Source organism: Theropithecus gelada, chromosome 9, assembly GCF_003255815.1.
Source record: "Theropithecus gelada isolate Dixy chromosome 9, Tgel_1.0, whole genome shotgun sequence".
Taxonomy (NCBI): domain Eukaryota; kingdom Metazoa; phylum Chordata; class Mammalia; order Primates; family Cercopithecidae; genus Theropithecus; species Theropithecus gelada.
The window spans coordinates 7,607,895-7,624,301 of NC_037677.1; the positions used below are offsets into that span (position 1 = coordinate 7,607,895).

Genomic DNA, 16,407 nt, shown 5'->3' on the forward strand with positions numbered 1-16,407 from the left:
CAACTCCGGTTCAGGGAACTGTATGTAGTGAGGTCACTATTCCCTGGTCCGTATATGATAATTTTCCTAATTTTCTATTAATCTAATAAATGGTGAAATGATTAATTTTCCTTGGGTTCTAAGGTGTCCATATGCAGTCCACAAACTGTACCTCCATGATTTCATCCAGTGCAGATTTCTTTTTCTTCTTTTCTTTGGACTGAGCTGAGCTCTGGGCAGATTCTTTTCGTTTCACTGATGCTGAACTTCCTATTGTCTTCAGTGCACTCGGTCCCAGAGTACTGACGAACAGGAGAATCATGCTTGTTACCAAGAACTGTACACAGATGAATGCTTTATGATGCGCAAAATTCACAATATAGAATACATGTGTGACATGATTAATTTACAGGAGATGAGTGAAAACCACGGAGTACCTGTCCACATCTCTTACAGAACTATCAGCACCGGGTGAGCATTTAACCCATGCTGTCTTTAACTCTCTATACCTTCTCCTCACTCCTTCAGTCAGTGCTACTATACTTGACATAGTAAAATGATGGTAGTGAGCTTAGGCTTTGGTGTTGAGGCAGATTAGGGTTTGAGGCTACCTCTATTAGGACCTGGGGTAATTCACTTTCCTAAGCCTCAAATCTTCATCTATAAATGAAGATAATAACATGACCCAACTCCTAACTCAAATGCAATAATTAAATGACATGTTTTCAAATGACCGATTTAAGTCTAGCATGTTACTCTCAGTTCTGGTTTTGTAAAGCAAAATTACAATATGTTACTTAAAAATTTTTAATTGCTCCCAACTGCCCAGGGTTGACAATGTAAATCCTTTTTTTTTTTTTTTTTTTTTTTTTTTGTTGGGGTCTCACTCTGTTGCACAGGCTGAAGTGCAGTGGCATGATCTCGGCTCATTGCAACCTCCACCTCCCAGGTTCAAGCAATTCTCGTGCCTCAGCCTCCCAAGTAGCTGGGATTACAGGCTCGCACCACCATGCTGGGCTAATTTTTGTATTTTTAGTAGAGACGGGGTTCCACCTGCCTTGTCCTCCCAAAGTGCTAGGATTACAGGCATGAGCATGAGCCACTGGCCTGGCTGACAGTGTAAATTCTAAATTCTTTACTGCCAATATACAATTGTCACCACTGGCCTCAGAATACCATTCTAGTCACCTTCCCTGACCTTCTATGTACACCAGTCACTAAGAACAATTTGCTATTGACTGAGCCATGCCCTATGCTTTGAGCCTCTGAAAATTTGCACATGCCTTGTTTTATACCTAAAATAATCTCTCCTTTTATCCCCATTTGTTAAAATTCTTTAAGGTCCGTTCTTCCTGAGGGTTCTTGGATCTTGCAGTGTTTTGAACTGCCACAGTGCCTTGTGGCATGCATCACACTGCACCTTGTGCGATCATCATTTGTATGTATGACTCCTCTCTTGCAGTAGGGAGGAACCATCTATTTTTTCCTACAAAGTAGCAGTAACTATCTTGTAACTCACATGAAATAGATGCTCCATTAATATTTGCAGATCAAATGACTTTTACCCATCTAATCATTTAATGTGTCATATTTACAAAAGATGAAGCAAAGGATAAATATTTACACAAAGCTACCATGGAGCTCACCAAGAAAAAAAAAATATACGATTAGTAGAGAATACAACAGATTTATTATTTTCCTTTATTTGGACTTTAAAAAAGATACATTTAAAGGTAGCATTAGATTGATGAACTGCTGGGTTACTTTAAGTTTGAAGTCAACTAAAACCCCTACATCTTTTCTCAATGGAGAATTGTAGGTCAGGACTCTGTCACTCTGTTTTTATGGGAGTTGTTTCCTCTTTACCTAACTGTCAGGCTTTCCATTTACCTTTGTGAAATTTTACTTACTGGGTTTTGACCTGTAATTCAACCCACCGAACATATATTTAAACTCTGATTCTATTACTGAACGCATTTCGCAGGGTGTGACAACTATAAATAATGGACATGGGTTTTGCACAGGCCAAGTCCATGTAAAGATAAGCTCTTCAACTTTCTACTTAAATGTTCTTTAGATTTAAGTATACTTTGAACAAGGGATCCAGGGATAATTCAGATCATAATCAACCACAATATGTCTACAAAATAGGCACTAATAACCCTAGCAAAAGAAGAGTTAGGATTAAGTGGTTATTTTTGGCTTGAGTGATTACCACTTCCTCGTCTCATGTTCACAAACCACCTATTTCCTATTGTAATCTGTTTGAAATGCTTGTTAATCTATTATTTTCTGAAGATTTTTCTCCACTTAAAAAAAATATATTTGCTTATTTTTCTGCCTTCTGGCTCCTCTACCAATCCCCATGATTACTCAGAGGTTCTCAACAGTGAGTCCCCAAATATTAATACATCTATAAATTATTTCAGTATTTTGGTGTTAATCTCAGCTTAGACACTTGAGTTTATTTAAGGCTATTATTTACTCTTCTTAAAACTGAACTGGGCTGGCGTGGTGGTTCATGCCTGTAATCCCAGCACTTTGGGAGGCTGAGGTGGGTGGATCATTTGAGGTCAGGAGTTTGAGACCAGCCTGACCAACAGGGTGAAACCCAGTTTCTATTAAAAATATACAAAAATTAGCCGAGCATGGTGATGCATGCCTGTCCTCCCAGCTACTCGGGAGGCTGAGGCAGGAGAATCTCTTGAACTTGGAAGGCAGAGGCTATGGTGAGCTGAGATCATACCATTGTGCTCCAGCCTGGGCAAAAAGAGCAAAACTCTGTCTCAAAGAAAAAAAAGAAAAAGAAAATTTACTCAGCATCATTAAATGCTTAGAATGCGACAATAATGGGGGAAAAAAGACGACAAGAAGAGCCCAGCAAGATCTCAGGGTGAAGTGGGAAAACAGATGTAAAGGGCATTCCAGGAAGGGGAATAGCAGATATACAGGCAAGAAAGGGTGAGACTCCAGGCTCATTTAGGAAAGCACAAATCAGTGAGCACAGCTGAGTGAAAACGGCAGGAGACGCACAGGATCACAAAAGTCACTTAATAGTATGTAAAAAAATTCAAGGTCATCTCAGAGATGCCGAAACCAAGAGACGTTAAGAAATGAGTGACATGGTAAGAGCTGAAGTTTAGAAAGGTCCTTTTGCTGGCAATATCAAGATTCCATTAGAAGGGTGAGAGACTGAGACAGGGGTAAGGCGGAGTTAAAATAAAATCAAGGCAAGATATGAATATGAACAGATAGAAAATGGAAAGTAAGGCTCCTTGAACGGCCCTCATTTTTGCTTTCAGTAACTAGAGTGAATTCCAGCCCTTCTCAAAGGAGATAAAGAAGCCCAAAGAAGAAACAGAAACGAAAATCAAGTAAACTTTTTCAAGCAATAAGGGGGCTCATTTTCGTGCCTCAACATAGCCTAAAATGTCCACTTTGATATCTACATCATTTAGTTTATTCTGGGTTTTAGATATATAAGAGATATAAATCCACAGGAGAATGAATCCCAAACTATATTATGTACGATAATCTCACAGAAAAAAAAATCAGATGTCTTTCAGTTGTATTATCTATGACACTATTTACATACTTATATTGTTCCTTATTCATGGACTCACGTCACAACATCTTAACTTATCAAATAAATTATCAAAATTGGTCAAATAAAACAAATCTTTTTTCTAATATCAAGGAGTGGCATAGGGGTACAGCAGGCTGAACAGACCCCCAAAAATATCAGGTCCTTATCCCTGAAACCTATCAATGTTACCTTATCTAAGAAAAGGGTCTTTGCAAATGAGATTAAGTTAAAGATCTTAAGATGAGGAGCTTGGTCTGGATTATCAGGGTGGATCCTAACTGCAATCATTCCTTTTCTTGTAAGAGCAAGGTAGAGGGAGATTTGACACCTGGAGGGAAAGGCGATGTGAGGATGGGGCAAAGAGACATTTGAAGATGCTGCTCTTAAATACTCGAGAGACGCAACCATGAGCCAAGTAACGCCAGTGGCCAACAGAGCTGGAAAAGGCAAGGGACAGATTCTTCCGCAGAGCACAGCCGGCAGGCAGGCTCCTTGATTTCAATCCAGTGATGCTGATTCGGAATCTGACCTCCAGAGAGAGAACATATTTCTGTCGTTTTAAGCCACCCAGTTTGTGGTAATCTGTTACAGCGACCATAGAAAACTAATACAAGGGAGGTCAATTTGGGGAACATTGGAACCCATTTTAACATCTATCTACATCTAGGAGTAACACATAATTCAAAAGAACAGACAGAAATGCATAACGTTCTAAAACAATAAGGCATGTGTGTTATATTTGAGCCTATCTTCCAGGTCATATCATGCCAATGTTAGACAATTCTTCCGGAATGTACCCAGATGTAGAACCCAAATAACCAATTTCTTGATTATATCTAATGTAGGTGTTAATTTTGAAATATTATTTTGATCAAAGTTAAGACATCTGGCAAATCATTTTAAAGCTGATCTATACTGCTGATTCAGCCTATCTATCTCCTTCCATACTCCTAGCCACTTATTCAATAGTGTAAATAAACAATGACCTATAAACAAACCTGAAAAACTTAGATCTTAAAAAAAAACATGTAAAGTACTAAGTAAAACAGAAAATATCACCCAGTTTAAAAGCAAATTCCAGTAGATACTAGTCCTTGACTATCTTGTCTTACTCATCTTTTTTAACCTCCATGACAAAACTGAATGTACTGCAAGTCAGAAATAGTGAATAAAGATTTGGTGAAAGAATACATTAAAAATTGCAAGAGAAGCAATGTAGAAAGTAGGTAGAACTACCTGACCACATGCTATGCCAGGTTTTGGCAAACAACAGCCTAAAGGCAAATGCCAGCTGCCACCTGCCACCAGCTTTTGTAAATAAATTTACTGGAACCCAGCCATGCTCAGTTCCTTCATGCGCTGTCCACGGCTGCTTTCTCACTACGACAGCAGAGTTCAGTTATTGTGACAAAGACATCTGGCCAAAAAAGCCTAAAATATTTACTGTGCGTCTCTTTACAGAAAAAGTGTGCTGACCCCTACCCTGTGCTAGACCATCTAGAAGGGCAGGTAATGATTACTGAGTGTTTCCTGGTATATTTACACTGTACTGGAGGCTAAGGAGAGAGGTTGATAATCTCTATTCTCAGAAAACTCACAGTGCAGCAAGCGAAAGAAAAATGCATACCCAGCTAACATTTAAACTGTGGCAAGTGGGCTAAGACAGGAAAATAAACAGTTTTATATAGCAAACAAGGAACCGTTAAATGGAGAAGGATTCATGGAGAAGCAAGTTTATTCATGTGAAACATATAATCAAAATGAGGCTTTCCTCACAAAACAGAATCATCTGATCACAGGCAAATAGGAAAAGAATAGTTGCTAGCTGGGCACAGTAGGGTGTGACTGTAATCCCAGCTATTGATACCTGGGAGGCTGAGGCAGGAAGATCACCTTGAGCCCAGGAGTTCAAGGCCAGCCTGGCCAACATAGCAAGACCCTATCTCTTAAAAAAAAAAAAAAAAAAAAGAACAATTGACACGAAAACAGTGCAACCAACAAAAACCAAAAAAAGGTGAAAACTACAACTACAATTAGAAAAAAAAGATTCACAATACTTTAAAATGCAGTAACCAATATTTCACAAAAATCCTAAAGTGTTAAGATATCCACGAATGATGCAGCTCACCTTGACTTGGAAGACGTTGCTCCGGATGAACTGCATGCTCCTTTACTCAAATTAAACGTGACTAGAAGAAAAAAATGTTATTCCACATGTACATTTCAGGAAAATCATAATAAAACTTCTCAGATAAGATACTACAAAGTGTTCACAGAGGATCTCAGGGACATTTTCAATAAACGAGAGCTAAAATGTTCCTATGCGGAGACCACATATTCCAGTAAAACGTCCCAGACTGACAATCATAGAACAGGAGGAACCTTGCACGCCATGTCACCGTGGCAGACCACACAGGCACTTCCCCGCTCTATCCCCATTTCCCCTGGGGAACAGTACTCCAATTCTGTTTAGGCCTCCATACCTCTTGCCTGTGGCTCGGGGGACATAACACCATTTTCATCTCTGGGGTAAACTGTGATTGTCTATACCAATCAACATAATCCCAGTGACTGCTTTTTGGGTGGACGTGTGACACAGTTCTGGTCAATGACATCTGAAAGGAAATCTATTGAAGGGAGGAGTGTTTTCTTGGAAAAGTATCCTTGCTCCTAACAGGATTCTAGAAGAGCATCCAGAGATGCTCTCTGCCACCCTCATGACAATGCAGAGTCTGCATGTGATGGCTGGCATGTTGGCAGCTACCTTGTGTCCATACGGCATGCAGAACCTTACCTCTGAGATTCTTATTATGGCAAGATATTTCCTTATTGTTTAAGCTAACTGTAGTCAATTTTGTTACTTGCAGCTTCAGTTAGCCTATCTAATTAATTCATTAGTATTATCTTTTCATTAAATCAATAAGAACAATGTAACTCAGACAGATTGAACGTCTTACTCCCAGATAGGTTGACAAGTTGCATTTTTGACAAAACCAATATAAAAGCATCTATGTTTAAAAAAAGAAAGAAAAGAAAAAATAAAACTACCTTTCTCTTCATCATTTTCTCTGCTTAATTCCGTAAAAGTAGGGGCCTCCTAAAAAAAAGAAAGTTTTAAGGTTTTGGTGTACAGTGCATTTACTATCACCATTCAATAGGCCTAAATTATGACTTGCTACCTGTGTTGCCAGCAGCTCTAACACGCAAGTGATTAAGATCCTAATGAAGAAATTACATGCTTTTGGCCAGATGTGGTGGCTCACGCCTGTAATCCCAGCACTTTGGGAAGCTGAGGTGGGCAGATCACGAGGTCAGGAGTTTGAGACCAGTCTGGCCAACATAGTGAAACCCTGTCTCTACTAAAAATACACAAAAAATTAGCTGGGCATGGTGGTGTGCACCTGTAATCCCAGCTACTCAGGAGGCTGAGGCAGGAGAATCACGTGAACCTGGGAGGCAGAGGTTGCAGTAAGCCAAGATTGTGCCACTGCACTCCAGCCTGGGCAACAGAATGAGACTCTGTCTCAAAAAAAAAAAAAAAAAAAAGAAAGAAAAGAAAAAAAAAGAAAAGAAAAGAAAAAGAAATTACATGTTTTTGGCCCAGTACGGTGGCTCACGCTTGTAATCCTAACACTTTGGGAGGCCAAGGCAGGTGGATCACCTGAGGTCAGACATTCGAGACGAGCCTGGCCAACATGGTGAAACTCTGTCTCTACTAAGAATACAAAAATTTAGCCGGGTATGATGGTGGGCACTTGTAATGCCAGCTACTCAGGAGGATGAGTCAGGAGAATCGCCTGAACCCAGGGAGTGAGTGTTGCAGTGAGCCGAGATCACTCCACTTCACTCCAGACTGGGTGAAAGAGTGAGACGAGCCTGGCCAACTTGGTGAAAACCCGTCTCTACTAAAAATAATTAGCCGGGTGTGGTGGCGGGTGCCTGTAATCCCCGCTACTCGGGAGTCTGAGGCAGGAGAATCGCTTGAACCTGGGAGGCGGAGGTTGCAGTGAGCCGAGATCGTGCCGCTGCACTCTCCAGCCTGGGTGACAGAGCAAGATGCTGTCTCAAAAAAAAAAAAAAAAAAAAACAAAAGAAATTACATGCTTTGGCTGGGCATGGTAGCTCATGCCCATAATCCCAGCACCTTGGGAGGCCAAGCTCAGGCAGGAGGAATGCTTGAGGCCAGGAGTTGGAGGCCAGCCTGGACAACATAGCAAGAACCCCCATCTCTACAAAAAAAAAAAAAAAAAAATTAGCCAGGCATGGTGGTGCATGTCTATAGTCCCAGTTACTCATATGAAGCAACAGGTTCACTTGAGCACCAGAGGTCAAGGGTGCAGTGAGCTGTAATGACGCCACTGCATTCCAGTCTGGTGACAGAGAGACACAGTCTCTCAAAAAAAATTAGAACTTACATGCTTTGCAAATATTATCCAATTGAGAATTATTCTAAATACCAAAAAGTAGCTTTTCTGTACCAAACGGCAGAGGTTTACCTATATTCTTATTTCTATTACAACTTAAACAGGAAATAACAAAAATATAAGGCAATAAACTTTAGGAAAAGCAAAAACTTTTTTTTTTTTTAAGTCTGTTCAAGAACAGACTAAACTAATGAATAATCAATAGTGGTCTATTGGAACAATGGTTACTTCTGGGAGATGGGGTATTAATCGGCAATGAGCATGAGGAAACCCTCTGGGATACTAGAAAAGTCCTATATCTTTATCTGGATGGTGGTTCCACATGTTATCTGTCACTCTTTCTACACACATATATTTGTAAGAGTTCAGTGAACTGTACACATAAGATTAATGCACCTCATACACTTTAATCAATGTATGTTAGAGCTCAATAAACAGTTCAAAAACCACTCAGTTTCACATACACACCAGGCTATATTTGCCTGCTCACACACAAGTGTTAGAATGTAAGCCACAAAAGGCTGGGCGTGGTGGCTCATGCCAGTAATCTCAGCATTTTGGGAGGCTGAGGAGGCGGGATCACCTGAGGTCAGGAGTTTGAGACCAACCTGGCCAACATGGCAAAACCCCGTCTCTATTAAAAATGCAAAAAATTAGCCCAGTGTGGTGGTTTATGCCTGTCGTCCCAGCTACTTGGGAGGCTGAGACACAAGAATCACTTGAACCCACAAGGCGGGGGTTGCAGTGAGCTGAAATTGCGCCACCGCACTCCAGCCTGGGTGACAGAGTGAGACTCCGTCTCAAAAAAAAAAAAAAAAAAGTAAGCCACAGGAGAGAGTTTTTTGTACCTTTTGTTCACTGAGTATTCCCTGCACCTATAAGAATCCTGGCACAGTGGAGGCGCTGATAAATATATGTTGAAATAAATGCCTCAACCTAGTTATTCTAACACCTCAGCTCCTTCCCTCCCCATTCATCTGGCTTGCACCCACTGATTCTTCAAGACTCCTGGGCACTGAGGTTGTATCCACCCTCAAATACCCTATCGTCCCCAGGCCAGAGTAAACATTGCTTCTCTATGTTTCCACACACTGCGTTTACCTCTAGTACTGAATTAATTATAATCAGTTGAAATGATCTGTGTATATGTCTTCCCATTAGGTAGCGTCTCTATTTAGATATAAGGAAATTGAGGTTTGGAGACACTATGTAATTATACAAGATTATGAAGTTAGTAAGTCAAATGTGCTCTTGACACCAGGCTGGTTCTCCTCTTAGTTAAGGAACAGTGTGCACAGAAACTTGATTCAATGCTGAAAAAACACAAGCTGGCCGGGTGTGGTGGCTCATGTCTGTAATCCTGTCACTTTGGGAGGCTGAGGCGGGCAGATCACCTGAGGTCAGGAGTTGGAGACCAGCCTGACCAAGATGGTGAAACCCTGTCTCTACTAAAAATATAAAAATTAGCTGGGCGTGGTGGTGGCGCCTATAGTCCCAGCTACTCAGGAGGCTGAGGCAGGGGAATTGCTTGAACCCGGGAGGCAGAGGTTGCAGTGAGCTGAGATTGTGCCACTGCACTCCAGCCTGGGTGACAGAGCAAGACTCCGTCTCAAAAAACAAAAAAAACAAAAAACCAAGCCATTGTGCTTCTTTAGACCTTTGGACATTGCTTCTCAGGATGATATTGCTTGCCCACCTGTTCCTTCCCTTCCAGGCCTCTTCTCACTTGTTCTTCAATAAATTTGGCAGTTTTTTCTTCATCATCAAGGTCCTGCTTTTTCTTTTTCTCCAGTTCTAGTTGCCGGCGAATAGTTTCTGGGTCCCTGTCTATGTACTGAATATACCAGCCTTTTGGTGTCTCATCCACTTTGCACAAGCCTTAAAAAAACAGCCGCCACTATAAATTAGCATACAATCAAAGCAAAACATAAATATGAATGTGTTTCATCGCTGCATATTTATTCATTCAAATACACTCAAATCAGGCCGAGCACCGTGGCTTACACATGTAATCTCAGCACTTTAGGAGGCTGACACAGGTGGATCACTTGAGGTCAGGAACTCAAGACCAGCCTGGCCAACATGGTGAAACCCCGTCTCTACTAAAAATACAAAAATTAGCTGGGCATGGTGGCACACACCTGTAATCCCAGCTACTCAGGAGGTTGAGGCAGGAGAATAGCTTGAACCTGGGAGGTGGAGATTGCAGTGAGCTGAGATCGCGCCACTGCACTCCAGCTTGGGCAACAGAGTGAGACTCAAGTCTCAAAAACAAAACAGAACACCAAATATACTAAAATACATGCAAATACACAAATTCATGCAGCAAATGGGATTTTCCATATTTATATTTAATGAAATTTAGATACTATATATGGATTCAACCAACTGTGGGTGAGAAATATTCAAAAAAAGAAAAACGAATGGTTGCATCTGTACTGAACATGCACAGACATTTTTTCCTTCTCATTTTTCCCTAACAATAGAGTATAAAAACTATTTACATTGTATTAAATACTGCAAGAAATCTAGAGATGATTTAAAGTACGAGGGAGGATGTATATAGGTTATACGCAAGTACTGTACCATTTTATTTTATATAAGGGACTTGAGTATCTGTGAATTCTGGTTATCAGCAAGGGGTCCTGGACCCAATCCCCGATGGATACCGAGAGACAACTGTATTATCTTGCATACTGTTTATTCAATTCTATCTAAGTATTTAATATCCAATGGTTATATGATGTTCTATTAACTTAAGGCAGAAATTATGCTCCCAAAATGGAATCAAGTAACATGATGAATAAGCAAAACATTGACCCAATTTTTTTTCTTTTCTTATCCCAAACATCTCATCCTACAAAGATTAGAAATGGGAAAGAAAAAGCAACTTTGAAATCTCATTCTTACCTTCTCTGCCCAGCCACTTAGTAAAATCGGTCAGAGTTTCCCACTGAGTTGCATTCATATGGATGTGCTCTCGGTGGCTGATGTATTCATTGTAGACAATGTTGTTGTGGACCCTTTTAGTGCCTGAGAACAAAATACGACACTGATGATCCTCAGAAGATTATGCGATTTATAAAGTTATTATTTGCACAATACTTAAAATATTTACCAAAGCGTCTCCTGAGAAGTTCTAAAAAGTCATTTCGGAATTCCCTAATAAAGAAAGAAAGGAAAGCATTAAGGTAATTTCTACAAACATAAAGCATCATCTTTCTGAAATTTAAGCAGTAGTATAGTTTTTTGTTTTTGTTTTCTTGGAGATGGAGTCTCGTTCTTGTCACCCAAGCTGGAGTGCAATGGCGCAATCATGATCTCAGCTCACTGCAACCTCCACTTCCCAGGTTCAAGTGATTTCTCTTGCCTCAGCCTCCCAAGTATCTGGGATTACAGTGGTCTACCATCACGCCCGGCTAATTTTTTTTTTTTTAATTTTTAGTAGAGATGGGGTTTCACCATGTTGGACAGGCTGGTCTCAAACTCCTGGCCTCAGGTGATCCACCTGCCTCAGCCTCTCAAGTTGCTGGGATTACAGGCATGAGCCACTGCATCCAGCCAGTATAGTTTTAATGCCCAAATGATATATGAAACATCTACATGAATATGGCTATGAACCTTTAAAAACTGATCAAGGAAAGAACTCCAAAAGATTACAGCTTTTAAGGATTAAGTTAAAAGACAGTTTGGAGTTGAAATGTTTTGTCTGGGTAAAGCAGTCATAGAAAAAGTTACCACGTACCTTCGGAATGGTTCCTTCATGAAGTCTGTTAGTGCCACTGATGGTGGCATAATGACCCCAGTCTATCTATGATAACAAAACTGCCCTGATTCCACGTGAAATTGGCACTTAATATGTGGCTCTGAGCTGGGTACACTGTAGTAAGTGCTAGATAAACCTAGGTGAATAAGACATAAATCTTAACTTTCAAGGAGGTTACAATCTAGCAGAACCAATCATAATGAAAAAGAAACGTAACAAAATACCATTGAAAGAGTCACAGGAGACGCCCAGAGGTGATTTTATTGTGGGCGGTGAAGGATAAGTAGAACCCTAGAGGTGAACTGCAAGAGAAAGTTCTTTCCAGCTGGCAAAGAAACATGAAAGCCTCACATATCTGAGAAATGGCTTAATTTGACTAAAATTTATGGCTGATAAAAATCAGAGTGAGAGGGAGGGTAGAGTAGAATAAGGGAGATGATATGGCTGGAAAACCAAAATAAGGTTTGGCTAATTTTTGAAGTACCTTGAATGTCACGCGAAAGAGGCTGAGTTTTGTGCAGTCAATAGAAAAGCATTAAATAATTTTGTTTGGGCCGGGTGCGATGGCTCATACCTGTAATCCCAGGACTTTGGGAGGTCGAGACAGGAGGATCACTTGAGCCCAGGAGTTCGAGACCAGCCTGGGCAACAAAGTGAGACACTGTCTCTAAACAAAAAAAATTTAAAAATTAGCCAGGTGTGGTGGCGTGCATCTATGTTCCCAGCTACACGGCAGGATGAAGCAGGAGGATTGCCTGAGCCCAGGAGGTCAAGGCTGTAGTAAGCCATGACTATGCCACAGAACAAGACCCTGTCTTTAAAAAAAAAAAAAAAAAAAAGGCTCAACACGTTGGCTCATGCCTGTAATCCCAGCACTTTGGGAGACTAAGGTGGGCGGATCACGAGGAGGTCAGGAGATCGAGACCACCCTGGCTAACACGGTGAAACCCCATTTCTACTAAAAATACAAAAAATTAGCCGGGTGTGGTGGCGGGTGCCTGTAGTCACAGCTACTCGGGAGGCTGAGGCAGGAGAATCACTTGAACCTGGGAGGCAGAGGTTGCAGTGAGCGGAGATCATGACATTGTACTCCAGCCTAGGGGACAGAGTGAGACTCTGTCTCAAAAAAATATATATATAAATATATATATACACACACGTATATATATACACACACACGTATATATATATATACACACACACATATATATAGTATTAAAAATTTTTAAATATATTTTTAAAACTTTGAAGAAAAGTGTTAAAATCTGGTAGACAGCAGAGAACAATAATTCTCAAATTGTGGCCTCTAGACCAGCAGCATCAGCCGCTGAGAACTTGACAGAAACTAAAAGACTCCAGCCCTGCCCCAGACTGACCGCCTCAGAAGTTGGGTGACTCTGATGCACTCAGCAGTTTGTGAATCACTGGTATAAAACACGTACAGAAGGGGCTGAAGCTGCAGGCTGGGTGACCAGTGAGAACCTCACTAAAATACTTCAGGTGAGAGATGCAGAGAACTACTGCTAGGCCAGTGAGAATGGAAAGGACATAGTATAAAGGACATTGTGCAGGATAACTGACAAATGGAAATTCCAAGAGGACTTGTGGTTTACAGCTGAGGAGTGTGGGAGATGGCTATTCGCCAGCACAGAATAAGAAGCAGGTTTGGCTGGGTGAGGTGGCTGACACTTGTAATCCCAGCACTTTGGGAGGCTGAGGAGGGAAGATCGCTTGAGCCTAGGAGTTCAAGATCAGCCAGGGCAACAGTGGTGAGGCCTGATTTCTGCTAAACAAAAAAAAGTAGCCAGGCCTGTAGTCCCAGCTACTTGAGTGGTTGAGGTGAGAGGATCACTTAAAAAACCAGAGAGATAGAGGCTGCAGTGAGCTATGATTGTACCACCACACTCCAGCCTGGGCACAGAGACCCTGTCTTAGTAAAACAAAAGACAGGTGCTTAACCCGGCACTTTGGGAGGCTGAGGCGGGTGGATCACAAGGTCAGGAGTTCAAGATCAGCCTGACCAACATGGTGAAACCCCTTCTCTACTAAAAATACAAAAATTAGCTAGGTGCAGTGGCACGTGCCTGTAATCTCAGCTACTCAGGAGGCTGAGGCAAGAGAACCGCTTAAACTGGGAGGCGGAGGTTGTGGTGAGCCGAGATTGTGCCACTGCACTCCAGCCTGGGTGACAGAGTGAGACTCCATCCCCCCTCTCCCTGCCCCTCAAACAAAAAAAAAAAAAAAGAAAGAAAGTTGTGTGGAGAGAATACTGAGTTCAACTTCAGAAACGTTAACTTTGACACAGCCTTCAGAAACAGATTAGATCACCCAGGAAGGGAAAAAAAAATCTGTAACTCAAAAGCAGATGTTAGGAATAAACATCAAGATTTCGGAATCATTCGGACAGAAAGGTAACAGTTAAAAGAATAACGGGACTCCAGGAGACCGTGTGCAGTGGGGTGAGAAGGAGTCACGTGGGCATCTGGAAGAACTTTCCTGTATGAGGAGCTAGAGAGGAACGGGGTTGATGAAGAAAGATGCACAGTGGGAGTAGGAGCAGGAAAACTATGAAAGAATGAAAGACAGGGGTGTCAGTGAAGAGGTAAGAAGAAAGATCAAGGAGGATGAAGATGGAAAAGGCGTGAGGGACTCTTCAGGCCCCGAAGGGGCGTAAGTCAGTCTCCAGGGGACTGGGGAGTGAACGGGAGTGGAGAGGAGGGCACTGGGTGGAACTGGCTCTTGCCAAAACAGTGCTTTCCAGCACAGTACATGCACCATGTGCCACTCGAGATGGTTTGAGGTGGTTCACAGATAAACAATTGTTGCCTCTGTCACCGTGTTATCTGCACTGATGGTATAAAAGCCATGGAGGGAAAGCTCGCTGGCAGCTTAGCAAAGTCAAGGCAGCAGGCAGTGATCCCAAACCACGCTAGCAGTCCGAGTGTTCTTTACCATCATACACTTGCAGTCAGAATTAGGACTGTATCAAATGTCAGCCCTCCAGTTCACGTCTAACGCTGTGTGTCAGGAAATGAAATTTATGAATGAACCACTTCTGCTGCTGAACAACAGCTGGCCTGAGAAAAGCACGTGGTGAGCTGTGAGCTGAAATGTCTTTTTCATGGAACAACATTTTTATTTGAAATAATACCTGATATATACACTACCATTATTCCAAATTGAGTATTTGGCAAACAGTTTCTAAAAAATAAAGTGTGTCTGTCACATTAAGGGAAACAACTGACAGTATTTGTTGCCAATGATAAAATCTGAACTCTCAAACTAGTATCTGCCACTGTGAGGCTGACATAATTCCCAATACTTTTAAAGATGTTTCTGATGACTTCAGTGTTGACATTAATGAATTATTTTATGACATTGTTTGATAAAATCTGTCACCATTGGGAAGATCTATGAAGGTCAGTGAAATGGTAAGTTTTAAAATGACCAGTGCATGTTACGAAATCATGCATGGGGTATAAGAGTCACTCAAAATCAAAGACAACCCATGGATTTTAATGTAACAGAGTACAAAAGGTTCACTGACCTGGTTTCAGAGTCCCCACTGGAACTAATCTTTAAGACACTGCCATGCATTGTGTTCTGATGTAGTATCAAGGAAGAAAATTATCTGAAAATATTATTAAAATACTCCCCCTGCTTCCAACTACATATCTATGTAAAGGCTGGATTTTTCTTTCTTCCTTGCTAGACTGTGAACTCAAGGGCTGGATTTTCTTTCTGTGCTTCAATCAAAACATTTCCCAACAGACTAAATGCAGACGGAGATTCAAGAATTCAACTGGCCTCTATTAAGCGAGACACTGAAGAGATTTGCAAAGATGTAAAACAATGCATGTTTTAAAATTTAGAAGATATACTTGTTTTTCATTAAAAACATTATTAACTTTAACACATAAGTGTATTATTTTTAAAAATTAATTTATGGCTGGGCACGGTGGCTCACGCCTGTAATCCCAGCACTTTGGGATGCTGAGGCGGGTGGATCACCTGAGGTCAGGAGTTCAAGACCAACACGGCCAACATGCCGAAACCCTTTCTCTCTTAAAAATATAAAAAATTAGCCGGGCATGGTGGCACATGCCTGTAATCCCAGCTATAGCTACTCGGGAGGCCGAGGCAGGAGAATCGCTTGAACCCAGGAGGCAGAGGTTGCAGTGAGCCAAGATCATGCCACTGCACTCCAGCCTGGGCAATAAGAGTGAAACTCTGTCTCAATAATTTATAAACCAATTTTTTTAAAAAAACTTGTTTTGATTTCTATGTGTTGATACATATAACCCACATAAACAGAAGTTCTTGGGGTCTTCAATATTTTTTATAAGTATAATGGGGTCCTAGGACCAAAATGTCTAGAAGTTTGGAAAGAAAGAGATGGTAACAAGTAAAGAGATGGTTATCAATGGTAATTGTAACAACAGCTAATCTGAATTGAATATAGGCACTCTTCTAAGCACTCATAAAATATTAATTCATTGACCTTCATATAAACTCTATGAAGGATCAGCAATACTTAGAAGAGGTTGCTATTTTTAGTGCCAATTTTTTTTTTTTTTTTTTTTTTTGGAGACGGAGCCTTGCTGTGTCGCCCAGGCTGGAGCGCAGTGGTGCAATCTCAGCTCACTGCAACC

General features: G+C 41.1%; 1 protein-coding gene across 2 annotated transcripts in view; it reads right to left on the reverse strand.

Annotated features, from left to right (window-relative positions):
• KIN (Kin17 DNA and RNA binding protein) overlaps nt 1-16,407 on the reverse strand; it is a 35,734-nt gene that overhangs the window by 13,315 nt on the left and 6,012 nt on the right. For both annotated transcript variants that reach the window (XM_025395969.1, XM_025395968.1), the window contains exons 3-8: nt 11,108-11,151; nt 10,900-11,022; nt 9,686-9,867; nt 6,614-6,662; nt 5,694-5,754; nt 152-281 (exon numbers count right to left, since the gene is read on the reverse strand). In XM_025395969.1, coding sequence (XP_025251754.1) covers nt 152-281; nt 5,694-5,754; nt 6,614-6,662; nt 9,686-9,867; nt 10,900-11,022; nt 11,108-11,151 — 589 coding nt within the window. The remainder of the gene's footprint in view (nt 1-151; nt 282-5,693; nt 5,755-6,613; nt 6,663-9,685; nt 9,868-10,899; nt 11,023-11,107; nt 11,152-16,407) is intronic.